Raw genomic sequence first — 22618 nt, 5'->3', positions numbered from 1 at the left:
AGAACTGTACAACACATCGGCATATATGACCCAACATTCAGGAAGCATTATGTCCGAGCATTAAATTATTCATCTGAAATTTGAAGCACATTTATGGAGCAACTTGTCTAAATATTTGAACCAACATTCACCAGCAGCTCACAGCGTTCCAGCCCTTACACAGACTGCAGCACATGAGGGCGTGAGTAAACTTGTATCTTATGAGTTTAGAAAGTGACAGAAGGTCTCTACTGAACCACAGTACCTGCAGCCCCATCCACTATATCTCCGGGCGACCATTATAGCAAACCTACCTCTGGTTAGCTTCTTACCGACATGCCGACATAGAGGACGATGCAGTCTCAACGGATATGCAATTAGTCCTGGAATATTCCATCTCACTTGGGGTCTCGTGATGAATTGTACACTTCCAGAGTCTAGGCGTTACTTTAGCCTAGTAAAATCGAGGGTAACCGCAGAAAGGCTTAAATTGTTTCTTTTAACATAAGGTCCCTAGTATGGTGATCTACCTTCAGTCGTTGGCAATCTATAGCCTGTTTTTATATTGTATTGTCATGTATAGTTAACATATTTTAGATTCAATTACTGGTTTTATATTGATATCTGTGATAATCTAGTTTTTTTACTGTCCTTCGTTGACAGAATTTTATAATTTACCTTTAATTGTTAATATATTTATAACTTGATTTAGTCATGATATGGCTGAAATATTGCCGATGTGACTTAAAATCTTAACTCACTCACTCTTTTAACATAACTCCCTTTAGAGTTACGCTAAATTTGTTGTCGTATCAGTGTTTGCACTGACAGCCATAAACAGATTTTGGAATCCGGTAATTAAATGCATGGACGAGTGAGTGTATAACTCTGCTTTGAAAGGCACATCAGTCGAATTACGGCTTCCTTCGTAAACGAGGGAGGAAAGCCCGAAGTGATACAGGTCCCAGATGTTTCAATCTTGTTGAAACCCACGAAACCCGATACTAAGACTTACATTAGGTTTTACTGTTGATGACAAGGATAAGTATTATATCTGCTATTTTCTGTAAATGTTAATTAAATATAGCAATTATGTCTTCATATTGATATCAACATATAAAACATGGTGATAAACATATAATGCCATCCGACGCCATGGATATTACCATAAAGCTTAAGATAACGTAATATCATCTACGTATCACTCACCTTTTCCTTCCAGAAACAGATCCAGAAATTCTGAATACGTCCCGTCAAACCTGTCGCTCACTTTTTACTCCGCTCAGATGGTTAAAATGATACGCTGACATCTTTGGGATTTCTCAGGATCAAGATTGTTTTAATCTTCTTCTCCACCAGTTTCTCGGGCAGATGACGGAAATATAGATGTGTGTTTAGAACTCTCGGGAAGGGGAGTTTATCAGCCCGCTCAAAGTGTGGCGGATCCAGCATGGCGAACCCTTTCGCCTTCTTGCTGTACTCAGAGTTACCGGCCCTGAGCATAGTGACTATTTCCCACAACCAGTGGGTACCTGGAGGATCAGAATAGACAGCACAGTGTGAGTGAGTGAATTGGGCTTTACACCTGTTTGAATGGTGATTGTGTTTCGTCAGCATGATCTACACAGTGCATAGCTCACAAATCAGGTTCACTCCAAATCATGAATTTCTTGTGTCACAGAACAACCTGTTTACTACAGAGTTAAAAAACCCATTCATTCACACAATAGATTACTCATTCATACAGTATATTGTTCAGGATGGGTTCTTACCACATTTGGGATATGCTGCAATCAAGACGTCATCGTCCCTAAGTTCGAATTTCACAACTTTTCGGAGCATTTCCATATCAGCTTCAGGAGTTGTAACAATCATCCGAAGAAGACCGTCGTTTTTGTAGAACGACCATCCATGACCATTCTCATTCCGGTAGTCCAGAATCTCGGGAATTCTACAAAGAATCACTGATTGGGTTTGAATGACGTTTTAGAATTCCTTGCGTGTGGATACTGCTTAGTGCTAATTACAAAAATGACTATGGTGCCTACAAACCAAGGATCAACATTAGGTCTAACTTGGGTATGGACTTGGTCGATTCTTGCCCTCGCAAGGGACGTAATAATGTGCATTTAGTTGAGTGATAGACGCATTTAAATAAATGTTACCAATACAACAGTGAACAAAAGTTGCTGTTGCTATTTGATGACATGCGTACATTGCTCTGTTTGCGCCCATGTTTAAATTTAACGATTACTTCCCTGTGATTAGCAGCATACACACGTACAATCGTGACCAGTTCGACTCATTTAGAAACAAGATGGCTCCGGAAAAAGCACTGCACTCACGCAGAATAGTGAGAGGAACAAGTACTTACCGCTCACCTTCCATGGTGATCAGTACTTGCGACCAACGCTCGTGATTGACTTTCTTGAACACACAACCGTTACACTTTGCTACGAAACTGAAGAAGTAATCACCCCAACCAATGTTCCAGTTCCATGTTAAAAAGGAGCCCTGTTCGTGTCGAACGCTTGTAACTGACTTTACGTCCCTGTTTACGTTCCGCGTGACTTTGTTATACGCTGAAGAAGGAATTGTCCCGACCAATGCTCCAGTTCCAAATAAGCAGCACTGTTTATTCTCGGGGAGCGAGGATGCTTGGTCTAGATCCACAGGAAGATACCTCACAGCTATTATAGTCAACCCAACACGCTCTTATTAAGGCTGTTTATGCAAGTCACGGATCTAGAAACAAGTACGTTATTGAGATAACAAACCGGTGCAGTATATTCGCTGGTCAGAGTTGCGTCCCTTGGGCACCACAGAAACCTATCTAAATACATAATGTGGTTTGTGGAAGGCCAGTTCAAGCTGAATATGTTTCCTGACTTCTCTACGCCATACCCATAGGAGTAGGTGGGTTGGATGAGTGGAGAATATGATCAATCGTCACGCCAAGAGTGAGTGAGTGAGTGAGTTAAAGTTATTGTCACAGCAGCAGTATTTCAACCATATCGTGACTTAAAATAGTTATAAATTCATGATAAATGCATAAATATTAAAAACATGTCAACGAAGGACAGTAAAACCAACTAGTCTATCACAGTAACAAGAAATATAACTAGCATATATCTCTAAAATAGGATTTCAAATTAGGACAATACAATATAAAAAGGGGCTTAGATCGCCAACAACTAAAGGCAGATAACCACTCTAGGGACCATAGGGACTTACAGTACCTTGGCTACCTGGACCCAAGCTGGATTTATACCCTCTTCAGCCACTGGCGATTGTACTGATATTTAGCCGCAATAAAACAACAGATATTCTACGACAAAAAAAGGCGTGTAGAGCTAACTTGACTTGGAAAGTTGTTACGACACACAAATTAAATTGCGTCAAGCATGAGTTTTCGACAGAAAGATTCGACAGACTCTCCAGTGAAGTCAGTGACCGACGTTAAATGTTCACATACAAACTTGCTGCTGATCTAAATTCTTAGTGGTAAAATGGCACAGAAACATTGTGTTCTCATTAACCACAGGCACCCGTGAAGAGCCTCCTCCTCATGGTGGGTGCTGAGTAACGCTAAGAGCTCTTCAACCTTCCTCTTCCTCTTCAAATTATGTGCCTCAATTTAAAAAATATCACAAACAACAAGAAAATAAAATAATTAATTTCAATTCAGATAATGGAGAGGATTATAATGAAATCTTTTCTATTCATGAGCTCCATGGTGCTCTTAAACAAGCTTATAATACTGCTACAGGAGCTGATAACATCCATTATCAACTCCTGAAACATTTACCAGAACCATGCTTACAAACCTTGTTCAATATATTTGATGATATTTGGACATCTGGTACATTCCCATCATCATGGCGTGATGCCATTGTTGTGCCCATACCGAAACCTGGACGTGATCGGCACCCGTGAAGAGCCACCTCCTCGTGGTGGGTGCTGGGTAACGCTAAGCGCTCTTCAACCCCCCGTTGTGGACCCGGGGGTATATTTGGTCCACCAACCCGTTTGCCGTGGGTTGAGCCCCTGTGTCGGTGGAGGACGGGAGTCTGGTGGTTGAGGGCACTGGTTCCAGGTATAGCGTTCCTTTGCCCAACACACCACTTCGCCCCTTACTTCACCTTGACGGGAGGTAGAACTGGCCCGGTTCTATCAATCGGCTGGTCACGCCAAGCCCTGTGCATGGTAAGTATTTTTGCACAATTTTGACTTTTCGAAAATTTATTGTTTGGTTCTGGCTATTTCCTATTTGCTAAAAGCACACGTTATTACTTTTGCAATTTGCCTAGAGTCCTATGCCAGAAGGCGGTGAGCTCATGGGCCAATCTGGTAGGATCTATCTTTTCAAGGTATTTTCCTGCTTGAGTATACTCTCCTAGTATCCTTGGTGCCGTCTGTTGGAGATCCACAGACATAAGGCATCCTCCTCGTTGACACTCCATGGTGGGTGGGGAGCTAGGAGAGCGAATCATATTCAATACAATCATGGCACCACCACTTAAAAAACGTTCGCATGAATCAGATGATTCATTCTCGTCGGAGGACGAGGCTGCTACAGCTCTCACAAATCCTGCAAATTGGTCTCGCTTTCTTGTAATGTCTGATCCAAATGATGGTCCCCTTAAAATGAATCCTTTTGCTATTGCGAAGTCAAAGAAGTTAAAAACTTACGATCTGGATCTCTCCTTATTGAATGCAAGAAACAAATACAATCACTAATTCTGCTTTCACCTAATTCTCTGGCCAATGTTCCTGTAAAGGTTTCATCTCACAGGACACTCAACAATAGCAAAGGCATCGTCCGTGATGTAGGACGTTGCTTAGCTGACATGACTGAAGCAGACATTGTTTCAGAGTTACACTCTCAAGGAGTCACTGCTGTACAACGGTTTACGTTTAAAAGAGAAAATGAAATTCTAAAAAGCAATACATACTTGTTTACTTTCTGTCTTCCATCCGGCCCTAACTAACTTAAAGCTGGTTATTGTCACCTAAGGGTCGATGCCTACATTCCGAATCCCTGAGGTGTTACAATTGCCAAAATTATGGCCATGGCTCCAAATCATGCCATAATCCAGCTGCCTGCCACCGATGTGGAGGCAAATGTGAAGACAGTAACCTCTGCAATAACCCGTCTGCTTGTGCAAACTATTCTGGAAGTCATCCCTCGTCTTCCAGAGAAAGCCCGACATGGAAACTCCAGTCAAAAATTTCACGTGTCAAACATGACCGAAATATCACCTTTTTCGAGGCTAAGAAATATGTCATGGCTCAGGAAACTCCTGGCCCGTCTTATGCCGCCGCAACTGCTTCTACTTCTGCTTCAACTTCAACTCCCAGATCTATTCCATGTAAATCGGTAGCTTGCCAGACCGAATACACTTGGGCAAAATCTTCTGCTCCAACTTTGATATCTGCCGCAATACATGTGAAACCTACACAAACATCCAGTTCACAAACATTAAATCAGTCTACGGCATCTAGCGATAAGGATTCGTCCTCATCTCACACAAAAACATCATCTCAAAAATCAAAATCAGACATAAATGAGAAACAAATTGAAAAAATCAAGTCCAGATCTAGAGCTGAAACAAATAAAAAGAATCAAAGTGGTAGAACCCGAAAGGGGCTAATAATCGGTCCAAATATTTAATAAGTTTGGATCACTCGAGGACATGGATGTGTCCGACCACAACCATGGTAGGACACATAGCTTGTCACCTTCGAGGAAAGTAAGGGGTCGATCTCCTGTTAATCCCCCGAAGAGATAGTTTCTTCACCTCTAATACAGTGTTGCAAAACATGGAACGCATGATCAACAATCAACCTTATAACTAATATACAATGTGGTTTCCGTAAAGACCGTAGTACCATCGATCATTTAGTGCGTTTAGAATCCTTTGTGAAAAATGCCATAATTAATAAACAGCATGCAGTGTCAATCTTTTTCGATTTAGAAAAAGCATACGACACGACATGGAAACTTTGGATTTTAAAAGATTTATATGCCTTTGGATTACGAGGCCGTTTGCCTCAATTTATATCCAACTTTTTAAATGACAGGAAATTTCAAGTACGAGTGGGTTCAACCCTGTCTGACCATTACAATCAGGATCAGGGTGTCCCGCAAGGCAGTATTTTGTCTGTAACATTGTTTAGTATCAAGATCAACAGTTTATCAAAGATTTTAAAATGATTCAATTGATGGATCACCTCTTGTGGATGATTTTAATATTTCTTGTCGTGGTAAAATATGCATACCATTGAACGGCAAAAATGCAGATGTCTTTAAACAAAATAAATAAATGGTGTCTTGAAAACGGCTTTAAATTTTCTAAATCCAAAACTAATTGTATCCATTTCTGCCGTAAATACAAACCGCATAAAGACCCTGACCTATCTCTAAATGGCACACCCATCAAAGTTGTGAAGGAGGCAAAGTTCTTGTGTTATTTTCGATTCACATTTAACCTTTCTGCCTCATATTAAATCCCTTAAAGCTAAATGCCTGAAGGCACTTGATCTGTTAAGAGTTGTTTCCAACTCAAAGTGGGAGGGGACCAAACTACCCCTACACTTCTTATTCGAGGCCGATGAGCCATCTCTTCCACAACGCCGTTAAAACTATCTTTACAAATAACACTCTAACTCTATTTTCACAGCAAGAAGCTAACGCCATATTAACAGCTCTTAAATATATTAATAAACACCGTAAATATAAACAATGCATAATCTTTTCCGATTCTCTTTCGTGCCTTCAGGCTATTAAAATCTTTCTTGTAAACATCCACTTTTATTAGAAATCCACTTTTTAATAGAAATTATTTGAATTGTATAATGAGCTTGCTACTGGCCAATGCGACATCGTCTTTTGTTGGTTACCCAGCCACGTTGGCATTTCTGGGAACACAATGGCCGATCTTGCTGCTAAGGCAGCACTCAACAAATCTGTGACACCACTTCTGATCCTATACTCTGATTACAAAGCTAGCTATTAGATCTTATATCCGTGATCTGATGCAAAAGAAGTGGGACAGCCAAGTAGGTATCAATAAATTACATGCAATAAAACCAACTATCGGTTACACCTACTTGGGTTGTCAGTCCAGATTTGAAGAGGTCATCATACGACGATGTCGTATTGGCCACACAAGATATATTCATGAGTACCTATTAAAAGGTGAGGATCCTCCGTTTTGTATCCCTTGTGATGAAAGAATCACGGTCAAGCATGTCTTGCTTGACTGTGTTGAATATTCCATCACAAGGGATAACTATTTCAAAGCACGAACCATGAAGGATCTTTTTACTAATATAAGTTCTCATTTAATTATTGCATTTTTAAAAGAATTAGACTTGTTAACTGATTTGTAAATAGATACATATTTTATTATTGGTAGTTTAGATTAGTAACTGAGATTGTTAGTGGCTGTACCCTCAAAGGGGGTTGAAGTAGCGTAAAATTATTGTCCTCCTGAGAGGGTACGTAAGTCCCGAAACATTCAAAGGAAATTTAAATTTACCAGCTGTTTTAAATGTAGTATTCTTGTCATTTTAATTTTGGCTAAATTTGACTTCAATCGCCAGCGGCTGAAGGGATGATATAAATCCAGCTAGGGTCCATGCAGGTAGCAAAAGTAATGTAAGTCCCCATGGTCCCTAATTTGGTGATCTACCTTCAGTTGTTGGCGATCTATAGCCAGTTTTTATATTGTATTGTCCAAATAGTGCTATTAGTTTTAACTTTCCACACTAGTTTTAGTTGTAATTGTGATATTCTAGTTGTTTTACTGTCCTTCGTAGACAGGTTTTTATCATATACATATATTCCATTTCAATGTCAAATATGTTCTCGTCACGATATGGCTGAGATATTGCCGATGTGACGTTAAATATTAACTCACTCACTCCTCACCTGGACGTGATCATACTGATCCCTCAAATTATTGCCCCATTTCCTTTGACTAGCTGCGTTTTTTTAAAACTATTGAAATGAATGATCAACAATAGATTAATATGGTACTTGGAATCCAATAATTTACTTACAAATATTCAGTGTGGATTTCGGTAAAAATCGAATGCTGTTGACCATTTAGTGCGTTTAGAGTCATTTTGTGAAAAATGCCATAATTAATAAACAACATGCAGTGTCAATCTTTTTCGATTTAGAAAAAGCATACGACACGACATGGAAACTTTGGATTTTAAAAGATTTATATGCCTTTGGATTACGAGGCCGTTTGCCTCAATTTATATCCAACTTTTTAAATGACAGGAAATTTCAAGTACGAGTGGGTTCAACCCTGTCTGACCATTACAATCAGGATCAGGGTGTCCCGCAAGGCAGTATTTTGTCTGTAACATTGTTTAGTATCAAGATCAACAGTTTATCAAAGATTTTAAATGATTCAATTGATGGATCACCTTTTGTGGATGATTTTAATATTTCTTGTCGTGGTAAAAATATGCATACCATTGAACGGCAAATGCAGATGTCTTTAAACAAAATAAATAAATGGTGTCTTGAAAACGGCTTTAAATTTTCGAAATCCAAAACTAATTGTATACATTTCTGCCGTAAATACAAACCGCATAAAGACCCTGACCTATCTCTAAATGGCACACCCATCAAAGTTGTGAAGGAGGCAAAGTTCTTGGGTGTTATTTTCGATTCACATTTAACCTTTCTGCCTCATATTAAATCCCTTAAAGCTAAATGCCTGAAGGCACTTGATCTGTTAAGAGTTGTTTCCAACTCAAAGTGGGGAAGGGACCAAACTACCCCCCTACACTTATAAAGATCACTCATCCGTTCTAAACTAGATTATGGCTCCATCGTATATGGTGGAGCTTGCAAAAGCAACCTAAAACTATTAGATTCAATCCATCACCAAGGTCTAAGACTTTGCCTTGGATCGTTTAGAACTTTGGCTGTTGACAGTTTCTACGTCGAGGCCGATGAGCCATCTCTTCCACAACGCCGTTAAAACTATCTTTACAATATATTACAAAACTGTACTCTAACAAATCTAACCCCGCATATAACTGTGTCTTTAATCCCCTCTATGAGGATTTATACACCAAGAAACCTTCTCTTGTTCCGCCTTTTGGGTTCAGAATTAAACCATTCATTTCTGCTGCCGGCATTTAGCTGGAAAATATAGCTCATTCTCGTCTTCATTCTTCTCTTCCTTGGCAATTAGTGAGGCCTGAAGTTGACCTAACTCTGACACAGTTTAAGAAATCAGAAACTAATGAATTACAATATAGACAAGAATATAATCAATTAAAAATCAAATATAGTAAATACAAATCCTTATTTACAGATGGGTCCAAGGATGGTGGCGCGGTGGCATGTGCCACTGTCATTGGATCCAGAACAATATCTTCTAGAATACCGGATAACATCTCCATTTTTCCGGGAGATGCAAACGCCATATTAACAGCTCTTAAATATATTCAAAGACACATTAAACATTAACAATACATAATCTTTTTCGATTCTCTTTCGTGCCTTCAGGCTATTAAAAATCTTTCGTGTAAACATCCACTTTTAATAGAAATTATTGAATTCTATAATGATCTTGCTACTGGCCAATGCGACATCGTCTTTTCTTGGTTACCCAGCCACGTTGGCATTTCTGGGAACACAATGGCTGATCTTGCTGCTAGGGCGGCACTCAACAAATCTATGACACCACTTCTTATCCCATACTCTGATTACAAAGCTAGCATTAGAACCTACATCGGTGATCTGATGCAGAAGAAGTGGGACACCCAAGTGGGTATCAATAAATTACAGGAAATAAAACCTTATATTGGTAACACCTACTTGGGTTGTCGGTCCAGATCTGAGGAGGTCATTATGCGACGATGTCGTATTGGCCATACACGTTATACTCACAAATACCTGTTAAAAGGTGAAGGTCCTCCGTTTTGTATCCCTTGTGATGAGAGAGTCACAGTCAAGCATATCCTGCTTGACTGTGTTGAATTCTCCATCATAAGGGATACATATTTCAATGTGAAAACAGTTGACGATCTTTTTACCACTGTTAATTTTCATTTAATTATTGTTTTTTTTAAGAAATTGATTTAATTGATGAATTTTGATTAAGATGTTGTGTAAATAGATGGCTTTTATGATTGATAGTTTAGATTGGTAACTTAGATTGTTAGTAGCTGTACCCTCAAAGGGGGTTGAAGTATTGTAAAATTATTGTCTTCCTGAGAGGGTACGTAAGTCCCGAAACATTCAAAGGAAATTTAGACTTATCAGTTTTGGAAACGTAGTATTTTTGTTATTTTAACTGTCGGCTAAATTATCCTACAATCGCCAGCGGCTGAAGGGATGGTGTAAATCCACCTAGGGTCCATGCAGGTAGCAAAAGCACTATAAGTCCCCATGGTCCCTAGTGTGGTGATCTACCTTCAGTTGTTGGCGACCTATAGCCCGTTTTTATATTGTATTGTCTTCGTAAATAAACTAGTTTTACATGTTCATGCTAGTTTTAGACTCCATCTGTGATACTCTAGTTAGTTTACAGTCCTTCGATGACTGATTATTTAGCAACTTTAATTTATTGTTTATATAAAACATTTCTCGTCACTATATGGCTGAAATATTGCCGAGGTGACGTTAACTTTTAACTCACTCACTCACATTAACCACAACTTCACTTTCTGGGATATCCCACATGTTTGCACTTGAACTGAATATGTTTCAACATTGTAGTTTAGTAGTTACTTGATCCCCTGTTGCATTAGAGATATATTATTCGCAGTGGTATGGAGAGTTATGGACCTTTGTTTTGTTTTCGTATTTTCATTAGTCAACTTTTAACGTATTTGGATCAATATTCAACATCGACATCATTCAACATCAATATGCAGCAACTTCGATCCCGTTTCGAACCCGTTGATCCTGCCGCAATTCTGTACTCAATAATATCGAAGTTATCGACAGGTGAGTGTCAATAGTGTTAAGTGAAATATCATTTGTACCCTAATTCTAAATAGCAAAGATTGATAGTCTAATTTCGACGTACTGGACAAAAGGGTGTATCTATGCCCACACCTTTTATTGAGTAGAGTCCCATCCAGGATTTTGAACCAACACCCTGAATGACAGGCACCTAATCGCATTTACATTTGTCAGACGGGTACACAAAGGACATGATCTGAACAGACAGTTGGCTGAGGGGGTTAGATGGCTGACTGTGTGTGTTGGCGATTAGGTATGTCTGGGATTGTCGATTCGATCCCGAATTTGCCCCCCAAAAACCCCTAGTATCTGTACTTTACTGAGAAAGCGTTATCATTACACTACTATATATACTGCACGTTAAACAAGTTTAACTGAACGATAAACCCTGTTTTTCAGCCACATAAACATGTACATTTGTGACCATTCTGAGACAAGATGGTCACGAAAATTGGCGAGTGGAGAAGCATGATATATGTAATCTATTCACCCCACAAACCTGTACGGGCCATGTAGATGACAGCTAAAGCCATCACCTGTGACCACAAAATGGGGGCGTAGTTCAGTGAGTAAAATGGACGCTTGAAACTGACCTACTTCTTCACTCAATGTTGTACCCTCATGGCTTTGCTTTTAACCTACTCACGTGCTTAGAATTGATACTGACGATTACTTGCAACTTTCAAGTAGCTGGACACAGTTGTATCTTGTGCACGACTGTAGGTAAATATGTTGCTGCTGCGATAACATAGTGACCTAATTTACTGCGCAGGCGCGCACCTTAAGAGTCCACACGTATTAAACATTGACGTGGAAAGTTGCTCCGATAGTGAACTATATGATGTTTACATTAGACTGCAACAGGGGTACATAAGCTAGTTCACCTTGCCTTACTCCAACCGACATTGACTGATTCCGGTGCTGTGATGTAACTGGAATATCATTCGAAGGGGCTTCAATCGCCATCTCTCTCACTTCCATTGTTTAGTGATTTTATGTGCAGTACTTTTATGGGTTGCCTCCCTTAACTATGCCAGGACCTGTCATTGTGTACTCAGCTGACGGATCTCCCTAGTTACGTAACATTACCTTACCCATGCTCGTCCACACCTTTCCTCCGACATTAATCTACCAACTAAGAAATGGAACAGAAATAATGTACAGCGGTGTCAGGCCGTAACCATATCATTTGTTTGTGTGTTGTCTGACACCTCACTTAGCTATATGACGGCGGTCTGAAAATAATTCAGTTTGGGCCAGGGAAACGCTGACATGAGTCAATCAAGTCAGCGAGTCTGACCATCCGTTCCCGTTATTCGTCTTTCATCTAACAATATTAAAACCAGTGTGAAACCACTTATTTTGTGCGTTTCATTTTTCATCTGATGAAGTCTGTAACTTTTCTGAATACATGCAATGTAGTACTTAATAGTGCTAAATACACAGCAAATTTACACGTAAGCATATTTTTCTTTGTTAAGTTGGTATTTAATGTACATATTTAAAAATAAAAGTATGCTTTAAAACATTAAGAGTGGATCGACGGGTTGGACAACATTTTCCGAATACCTTTGACAATGTATTTCAATAAACATCTTTACTGCCATATCCAGGAGTTAAGTCTTGGTATGTTTGGAGGCATTGGCGGCTTATTCGTTTCAGTCGCCGGACATGGATGTGCTGAATGACGTCCTTAAGTTGTAACAAGATCCGCTGACCGTGCTTTCGAATCCCAGAATCCTTCTGATTATGCCCCTTGTTCTGTCGGTACACCATCCTAGCTTGTAGTTTCACTGAAGTGTTAAAGTGCTTTAACAAGCGTCAACAACGGTTTCCTAAACAAATCACATGCCCTGGTGTAACTGATAGACTGTTCATGCCGGTGGAAAACACAAAGCACACACTCATCGTCATCCATCTTCTTGTAACATTGGGTCGTCTTTACCCCGATTTCAGAGTACAAAGGTGACTGGTTGAAATCTCTGTCAGATATGTTCAAATAATTCTACTACGATATTACGAACACCGTTGTCTGATCTACTCATACGTAAATGCAATTCCTGTGCCTTCAAATGCTCTTTCTATGACGTCGTCAAATCTCTCGTTTTGAGCAACTGTTATCCAGTTCTTCCAGTCCCCAACTTCACCTGAAACAATAACATCACATATTCCATAAGTCTTTGAGTGGTACACGCATACAGGCAGTAACAGAAGATGGGATACTCATGCAACAATATATGACTGAGTCTTCAAATACATTGTACATGAGTCTGGCCTGATGTAAACAATAGATGAATCCTCAAATAAGTAATTCATGAATCGGTTACCCTCTCTACATTGCTGGCGCAATTCTTTGGTATGGGCCATGGGATTGTCAGTCACCCCTGGTCTCCCTCGGCCTTCTGAAAATCGATGTCCTGCATTCATGTCACCCATAAAATGTGACCTCACAACAAGCACTGAAATACTCTGGACCTACTCTTATCCATGTGTGTCCTTACAACAAGCACTGAAATACTTGAACCTATTCCTATTTTTATCCATGTGTGTCCTCACAACCAGCCCTGAAATACTTGGACCAACTCTTATCCACGTGTCTCCTTACAACAAGCACTGAAATACTTGGACCTACTGTTACCCATGTGTGTCCGTACAACAAACACTGAAATACTTGGACCTACTCTTATCCATGTGTGTCCGTACAACAAGCACTGAAATACTTGGACCTACTCTTACCCATGTGTGTCCGTACAACAAGCACTGAAATACTTGGACCTACTCTTACCCATGTGTCTCCTCACAACAAGCACTGAAATACTTGGACCTACTCTTATCCATGTGTGTCCGTACAACAAGCACTGAAATACTTGAACCTACTCTTATCCATGTGTGTCCGTACAAGAAGCCCTGAAATACTTGGACCTACTCTTACCCATGTGTGTCCGTACAACAAGCACTGAAATACTTGGACCTACTCTTACCCATGTGTCTCCTCACAACAAGCACTGAAATACTTGGACCTACTCTTATCCATGTGTGTCCGTACAACAAACTGAAATACTTGCACTTGAAATAGCACTTGGAACCTACAACAAGCACTGAAATCTTTATCCATGTGTGTCCGTACAACAAGCACTGAAATACTTGGACCTACTCTTACCCATGTGTGTCCGTACAACAAGCACTGAAATACTTGGACCTACTCTTATCCATGTGTGTCCGTACAACAAGCACTGAAATACTTGGACCTACTCTTATCCATGTGTGTCCTTACAACAAGCACTGAAATACTTGAACCTACTCTTATCCATGTGTGTGTCGTACAACAAGCACTGAAATACTTGGACCTACTCTTATCCATGTGTGTCCGTACAACAAGCACTGAAATACTTGGTGTGTCCGTACCTACTCTTACCCATCTTATCCATGTGTCCGTACAACAAGCACTGAAATACTTGGACCTACTCTTACCCATGTGTCTCCTCACAACAAGCACTGAAATACTTGAACCTACTCTTATCCATGTGTGTCCGTACAACAAGCACTGAAATACTTGAACCTACTCTTATCCATGTGTGTCCGTACAACAAGCACTGAAATACTTGGACCTACTCTTATCCATGTGTGTCCGTACAACAAGCACTGAAATACTTGTCTTATCATGTGTGTCCTCACAACAAGCACAACAACTGAAATACTTGGACCTACTCTTATCCATGTGTGTCCGTACAACAAGCACTGAAATACTTGGACCTACTCTTATCCATGTGTGTCCGTACAACAAGCACTGAAATACTTGAACCTACTCTTATCCATGTGTGTCCGTACAACAAGCACTGAAATACTTGGACCTACTCTTATCCATGTGTGTCCTTACAACAAGCACTGAAATACTTGGACCTACTCTTACCCATGTGTGTCCGTACAACAAGCACTGAAATACTTGAACCTACTCTTATCCATGTGTGTCCGTACAACAAGCACTGAAATACTTGGACCTACTCTTATCCATGTGTGTCCGTACAACAAGCACACTGACCTACTCTTATCCAAATACTTGGACCTACTCTACTCTTACCCACTGTGTCTTATCCTCACAACAAGCACTGAAATACTTGGACCTACTCTTATCCATGTGTGTCCGTACAACAAGCACTGAAATACTTGGACCTACTCTTATCCATGTGTGTCCGTACAACAAGCACTGAAATACTTGGACCTACTCTTATCCATGTGTGTCCGTACAACAAACTGAAATACTGAAATATCCTTCCGTACAACAACCTTGGACCTACTCTTATCCATGTGTGTCCTTACAACAAGCACTGAAATACTTGGACCTACTCTTATCCATGTGTGTCCGTACAACAAGCACTGAAATACTTGAACCTACTCTTATCCATGTGTGTCCGTACAACAAGCACTGAAATACTTGGACCTACTCTTATCCATGTGTGTCCGTACAACAAGCACTGAAATACTTGGACCTACTCTTATCCATGTGTGTCCGTACAACAAGCACTGAAATACTTGGACCTACTCTTATCCATGTGTGTCCGTACAACAAGCACTGAAATACTTGAACCTACTCTTATCCATGTGTGTCCGTACAACAAGCACTGAAATACTTGGACCTACTCTTATCCATGTGTGGACCTACTCCTTACAACAAGCACTGAAATACTTGGACCTACTCTTATCCATGTGTGTCCGTACAACAAGCACTGAAATACTTGGACCTACTCTTATCCATGTGTGTCCGTACAACAAGCACTGAAATACTTGGACCTACTCTTATCCATGTGTCCGTACAACAAGCACGAAATACAACAAGCACTGAAATACTTGGACCTACTCTTACCCATGTGTGTCCGTACAACAAGCACTGAAATACTTGGACCTACTCTTATCCATGTGTGTCCGTACAACAAGCACTGAAATACTTGAACCTACTCTTATCCATGTGTGTCCGTACAACAAGCCCTGAAATACTTGGACCTACTCTTATCCATGTGTGTCCGTACAACAAGCACTGAAATACTTGGACCTACTCTTATCCATGTGTGTCCTTACAACAAGCACTGAAATACTTGGACCTACTCTTATCCATGTGTGTCCGTACAACAAGCACTGAAATACTTGAACCTACTCTTATCCATGTGTGTCCGTACAACAAGCCCTGAAATACTTGGACCTACTCTTATCCATGTGTGTCCGTACAACAAGCACTGAAATACTTGGACCTACTCTTATCCATGTGTGTCTTTACAACAAGCACTGAAATACTTGGACCTACTCTTATCCATGTGTGTCCGTACAACAAGCACTGAAATACTTGAACCTACTCTTATCCATGTGTGTCCGTACAACAAGCACTGAAATACTTGGACCTACTCTTATCCATGTGTGTCCTTACAACAAGCACTGAAATACTTGGACCTACTCTTATCCATGTGTGTCCGTACAACAAGCACTGAAATACTTGGACCTACTCTTATCCATGTGTGTCCGTACAACAAGCACTGAAATACTTGGACCTACATGTGTGTTATCCATGTGTGTCCGTACAACAAGCACTGAAATACTTGGACCTACTCTTATCCATGTGTGTCCGTACAACAAGCACTGAAATACTTGGACCTACTCTTATCCATGTGTGTCATTACAACAAGCACTGAAATACTTGGACCTATCTTCCATGTGTGTCCGTACAACAAGCACTGAAATACTTGGACCTACTCTTATCCATGTGTGTCCGTACAACAAGCACTGAAATACTTTGACCTACTCTTACCCATGTGTGTCCTTACAACAAGCACTGAAATACTTGGACCTACTCTTATCCATGTGTGTCCGTACAACAAGCACTGAAATACTTGGACCTACTCTTATCCATGTGTGTCCGTACAACAAGCACTGAAATACTTGGACCTACTCTTATCCTTATTGTGTGTCCGTACAACAAGCTTACATGTGTGAAGCACTGAAATACTTGGACCTACTCTTATCCATGTGTGTCCGTACAACAAGCACTGAAATACTTGGACCTACTCGTATCCATGTGTGTCCTTACAACAAGCACTGAAATACTTGGACCTACTCTTATCCATGTGTTTCCGTACAACAAGCACTGTGTGTCAGTACAACAAGCACTGAAATACTCGGACCTACTCTTATCCATGTGTGTCCTTACAACAAGCACTGAAATACTTGGACCTACTCTTATCCATGTATGTAAGGCTTTTGACACAGTATGGAGAGCTGCTCTCTGGTTTAAACTAATTAAAAGCGGAATAAACGGACGATTTATGAGACTTGTTAAAAATATGTATCAGCAGATTAAATCAGCAGTTTCCGTCGATAATGATACATCTGACTTCTTCCCTTGCAACTCAGGTGTTAGGCAGGGAGAAAATCTATCCCCAATGCTGTTCTCTTTGTTTGTAAATGACCTTGATGATTTTCTAAAAGATAATGGCTCTAGGTGTCTCAGTATTGAAACTATCACCACAGATAATATCTCCCTTTTCATCGCTTTCATATGATTGTTGTATGCTGATGATACTGTCCTCTTAAATGATAACCCAGATGATGTACAAAAGTCTCTCACCAGTTTCTACGATTATTGTAAGAAATGGAAACTAAATGTCAATATTTCGAAAACAAAAATTGTGACATTTGGAGGTGGTCCCGCAAAACATACAAAAACGTCATTTAAATTCGGAGATAAATGTCTTAGTACAGTGGACGATTACACGTATCTTGGTATAAAGTTTCATAGAAACAGGCGACTTATAAAAGTTATTAAGAATTTGTCAGAAAGTGCAACGAAACCAATGTTCTCCCTATTAAAGAAGGCTAGGAATGTTAATTTACAATTGATTGTCTGTTATCAGCTTTCGACGTTATGGTTGTCCCGATACAGCTGTATCGTTGTTAGGTATGAGGTCATGAAAATCTTGTTACTGTTGAAAGAGTTCACCTTAAGTTTTTAGAATTGGCGGCTGGTCTCAAAACCTCTACTCCTTCGTTCATGCTTTGTGGTGAATTTGGAAGATGTCCATTGTACATAGCTATTTATAAAAGAGTTATTTCCTTCTGGCATAAACTTGCAAGCAGTATGCAATCGCGTAAACTGTCCCAGGTTCTTTATTCTTTTATTTCCATAAATATTCAAGATACTGTAAAAAATAATACATAGTTTTCTTTTATCAAGTCAATTCTCGATAAATGTGGCCTCTCATATATTTTTGAAAACCCATCAATCTGCTCAACATCATGGCTTGCTTCAATGGTTAATACAACACTAACAGATCAATTTCACCAATCTTGGCTCTCAGAAATTAATTCAAGTTCAAAAGGCGTATACTACAGACTTTTAAAGGAAATGCCAAATTTTGAAAACCCCTCTATCTTCCTAAATCAATTAATATCCCAATTCTACGCTTCAGACTTAATAATCATAAGATGCCGATTGACAGGCCGATATCTAGCAATTCCAAGGGAAGAACGAGTTTGTCAGTTGTGTAACTCACCTGCTGTTGGTGACGAGTTTCACTACTTACTGAAGTGCGAGGCTCTTCACCAACAGCGGGTGCAGCTGATTAATAGTTACAATTATGTCTGGCCATATTTGAAAAAATGTAAAAGACTAATGTTAACACAAAACCTTAGCGAACTGAAACACCTATCCAACTTTATAAACGTCATCTTAAAAAGTTGCTAATTATGTCCATCAAGACTTTTCGTTTAACATATTAGAATCATGTATGTATGTACAGTTTTTATATACTCTATATCAATAAGGTTAAAATACTCTGTACACAAATATCAATGCATATAGCCATCTTGTGTCTTTTTACCATGGTTAATATATATATATGCTCATGTACCACCGTTACTGGCGTTAGTGAGTGAATAAAATGATGATGATTACGACAAGCAGTAACATACCTGGTACGACACTAGCCAACACACCAACCAACATAATTTTTTAGACCATCTCTTACTCTTGTGTGTCCTGTCAACGAGAAATGTTAATCTCAAACTCACCTTTCCTGTAGATTCCTTTGTAACCTTTCTTCCAGTTTTCGGGCACATTAAATTGGTGTTCCTTCAGCTCTGTGTCTGCTGTCCTCATCTTCTTAAAACTGCACACTTCTGCTATTTTCTCACACAGTTCATCGCTGACAGAGACTCCAATAAACTCGGCAACTGTTCTGATGTTTTTAACAGGATCCTAAAATCAACCAAATTCGGATTTTCTTACCGAACAAATGTTATACCGGCAGTACCATTGCAGTTGAAGAAATATAGAATTATGGATAGTCCAATAAATTAAAGGTCAACTTATGTTGAAATAATAAATATGCCCCAGTCCAGTTAACTGAGGACATATAATGGTGCACCTAAAGGACTAATTATATACCTTCCAAATACTACTAGAGTATTAAACGAGAAATGCAAACTGACAAAACACTGGGCCCTGTGACACTAAACCCTGTGGCAGCAGCACGCCAAAACGAAAATGCAAAAATATACAATCGTGTTTCATGTTATTTAAAATGATCAAGAAATTGATGATCAATGTTGCTAAACTTGATACGGGTATTATAGGCAATATCACAAGCGTCACATCAATGAGCAGCTCACAGCACATGACACAGTTATATACCAGCTTCGAGTGTATTTAGATGTTCCAGCTGAACGTCATCAATTACTGTAATGGACCACTGGTGTTTGCATTCAGATGTTCAAACCGTATACCTAGCAAACCATTTTGACCATCGACATAAGGCATCTTGGTCAACTACAAACCTTTTTCAAGTTTTCATAAAACAATGTCAACATTGGCAAGTCCGGGTTGTCCTGTTTCACTTGCAGCCAGTCCTTCACGTAGTCGACATAATCACCACAGGGAACTGAAACAGGAAGGGATCATTTATGTAACGTCATAAACATATAAGGTTATATTTCTTTGTTTTTTTTGTTTTTTTATATTCTTTATATTTATATTTTCTTTATATTTTTCAAGAAGCATGTGTGTACAAACAGACCAGCACATTTACTGAAAGGGAATTTATATAGCATGTGTGTATATGTATATGTGTGTGCGCGTGTGTGTACATACACACACGCACGCACGCACGCACGCACGCACACACGCACACACACACACACACACACACACACATGAGTCTGTAAAACGAATGGAGGAACGATGTAACAGCGCAACATTTCAAGCCAAGAGCATATAGTTCACATCACAGCAGCATCTGAAAGAGTATAAGTATACATTCAGAAACACCTTACAGGATCAGGGCATATGAGCCAACATTCATCTTGCAGCACCCCAGGGCATCTGAATTTTCATTCACACAGTAGCACTTCGGGGCATCTGAACCTACACCCACACAGTAGCACTTCAGGGCATCTGAACCTACATTCACACAGTAGCACTTCAGGGCATCTGAACCTACATTCACACAGTACCACTTCAACGTGTCTGAACCTACATTCACACAGCAGCACTTCAGGGCATCTGAACCGACATTCACACAGTAGCATTTGTATGCATCTAAGCCGACTTCCATGAGCAGTGCTAATGGAGAACTAATATCTACAATCAGCCAGCGTTTACACAGGAAAGCGGCACCCACCGTTTTAAAGAAGCAGTTCAAGTCCACATTCCGGGAGCAGCATGAAAGTTTGCTAGATTTCCTAAAAGCCTATTCTGACAGGGAATTACGGGAGAGAGAGTTAAAAGCCTATGTTCAGACAGCAACATATCAGAGCAGTCAAAACCACATTCAGAAAGAAACACGAGCCTTTAAGTCCAAATTCACGGAGCAGACCCTGGGAGTGTTTATACCTACAGTCCGACAGCAACAAGTCAGATAAATATCCATACCACCTTCAGTCAAGCAACCTCGATTAAGCCATATTTGGCAGCAGCAGGTCACAGAGTTTAAAACAGCATGCATGCAGCATGTCAGAACATTGAAAACCCCATTCAGTAAACTATACATCAGAGGATGTAAACTCATATTCATGAAGTAGGGCATGAGGGCATGTAAACTCACATTCAGGCAGAATAACTCAGAGCGTTTAAACTCACATTGTCACTATAGTACACACGGGCCTTTAAACCCTACATTCAGGAAGGGGATGTTAGTAATGAAACCCATCTTGGGACAGTACAACAAATCGGTACATATGATCCTGCATCCAGGAAGCATCAAGTCAGATCATTCAATTATTCAATTGAACTTTGAAGCACATTTACGGAACAACTTGTCTAAATATGTGAACCAATATTCAGCCAGCAGTTCATCAGAAGGTTCCATCCCACACAAAGACAACAGCACATATATCTGATGGATTTAGAAAGTGACAGAAGGTCCCAACACCAGCAGCCCCACCCTCTATACCTCAGACTGAGCATTTCGGTAAACCCACATCTGGTCAGCTTCTTACCGAGATGCCGAAATAGGGGACGATGTAGTCTCAATGGAGATGCTATGTACTAGTACTTGAATATCCCATCTCACTTGGGCTCTCGTTTTAACTTGTTGCTGTAAGTTGCTGTTTGCATGAAAATTGCACACTTCGAGAAGCTAGGCGTTGTAGAATCGAGGATAACCGCAGAAGGGCATAAATTGTTTCTTTTGACATATTTACCCTCAGGTAACAGTAACCCCCTTTAGAGTTGGGCTAAATATGTTGTCATTTATGAAATGTTACGTGTAAATGGTCGCATTGAGAGGCATCAAACGGATTTTGGAATCTGGTCATTAACTGCATGGGAGAGTTTGAAAGCCACATCAGTCGACTCACGGCTTCCTTCTTAAACGAGGGACGAAAGCCCGAAGTGATACAGGTCCCAGATGTTTCCACCCTGATGAAAACCTCGAGGACGGGTATGGTGCTAGCTAGACTATAAACATGACCGGTTTCAAGCTCACGGTCACAAATTTCACAGCGAATTGTGGCACCTTAAACCTGTCACTGTGTAGATTAAGTTTTACTGTTGAAGACAAGGACAAGTATTATATCTGCTATTTTCTGTAAATGTTAATTAAATATAGCAATTATGCCTTCAGATTGATATAAACATATAAATAAGCATAAATACTACCCGACGCCATGGTTACTACCATAAAGCTTAAGATAACGTAACAGCATCTATGTATCACTCACCTTTTCCTTCCAGATACAGATCCAGAAATTCTGAATACGTGCCGTCAAACCTAAAACTCATGTTTACTCCGTTGAGATGGTTATAATAAGATACGCTGACATCTTTGGGATTTCGCAGGATCAAGATTGTTTTTATTTTCTTCTCCACCATCTTCTCGGGCAGATGACGGAAATTTAGATGTGAGTTCAGAACTCTTGGAGAGGGGAGTTCATCAACCCGCACTGATTCCGGTGCCCCCAACATGGCGATGTCCTTAGCCTTCTTGTTGTACTCAGAGTTACCGGCCCTGAGCATGGAGACGATTTCCCACAACCAGTGGGTACCTGGAGGGATCGGAATAGACAGCATTGTGTGAGTAAGTGGGTGAATTGGGGCTTACGCCTGTTTGAATGGTATTTGTGTTTCGGTCAGCATGATCTACACAGTGCACAGCT

At 40.0% G+C, this 22618-nt stretch overlaps 2 protein-coding genes across 2 annotated transcripts in view; both read right to left on the bottom strand.

Moving 5' to 3' along the window:
• Positions 1 to 1269: 1269 nt before the first annotated feature.
• Positions 1270 to 2367, bottom strand: LOC124253132 (sulfotransferase 6B1-like). Its single transcript, XM_046686848.1, has 3 exons — positions 2354 to 2367; positions 1752 to 1930; positions 1270 to 1511 (listed from the first exon to the last, which is right to left on the bottom strand). Exons 1-3 carry the CDS (start codon positions 2365 to 2367, stop codon positions 1270 to 1272), a joined length of 435 nt encoding a protein of 144 aa, XP_046542804.1.
• Positions 2368 to 12438: 10071 nt separating this feature from the next.
• The window catches only part of LOC124253115 (sulfotransferase 1C2-like), a 28871-nt gene continuing 18691 nt past the window's right edge, over positions 12439 to 22618 (bottom strand). The window contains exon 6 of the mRNA XM_046686832.1: positions 12439 to 13131. Within this exon, the coding sequence (XP_046542788.1) occupies positions 13022 to 13131 (110 nt within the window). The 3' untranslated portion in view covers positions 12439 to 13021. The remainder of the gene's footprint in view (positions 13132 to 22618) is intronic.

Source organism: Haliotis rubra, unplaced genomic scaffold, assembly GCF_003918875.1.
Source record: "Haliotis rubra isolate DU_JTF1 unplaced genomic scaffold, ASM391887v1 Scf532, whole genome shotgun sequence".
Classification (NCBI taxonomy): Eukaryota; Metazoa; Mollusca; class Gastropoda; order Lepetellida; family Haliotidae; genus Haliotis; species Haliotis rubra.
Note: the sequence above shows the minus strand (reverse complement) of the source record. Positions and strands in the feature narration are given on the sequence as shown.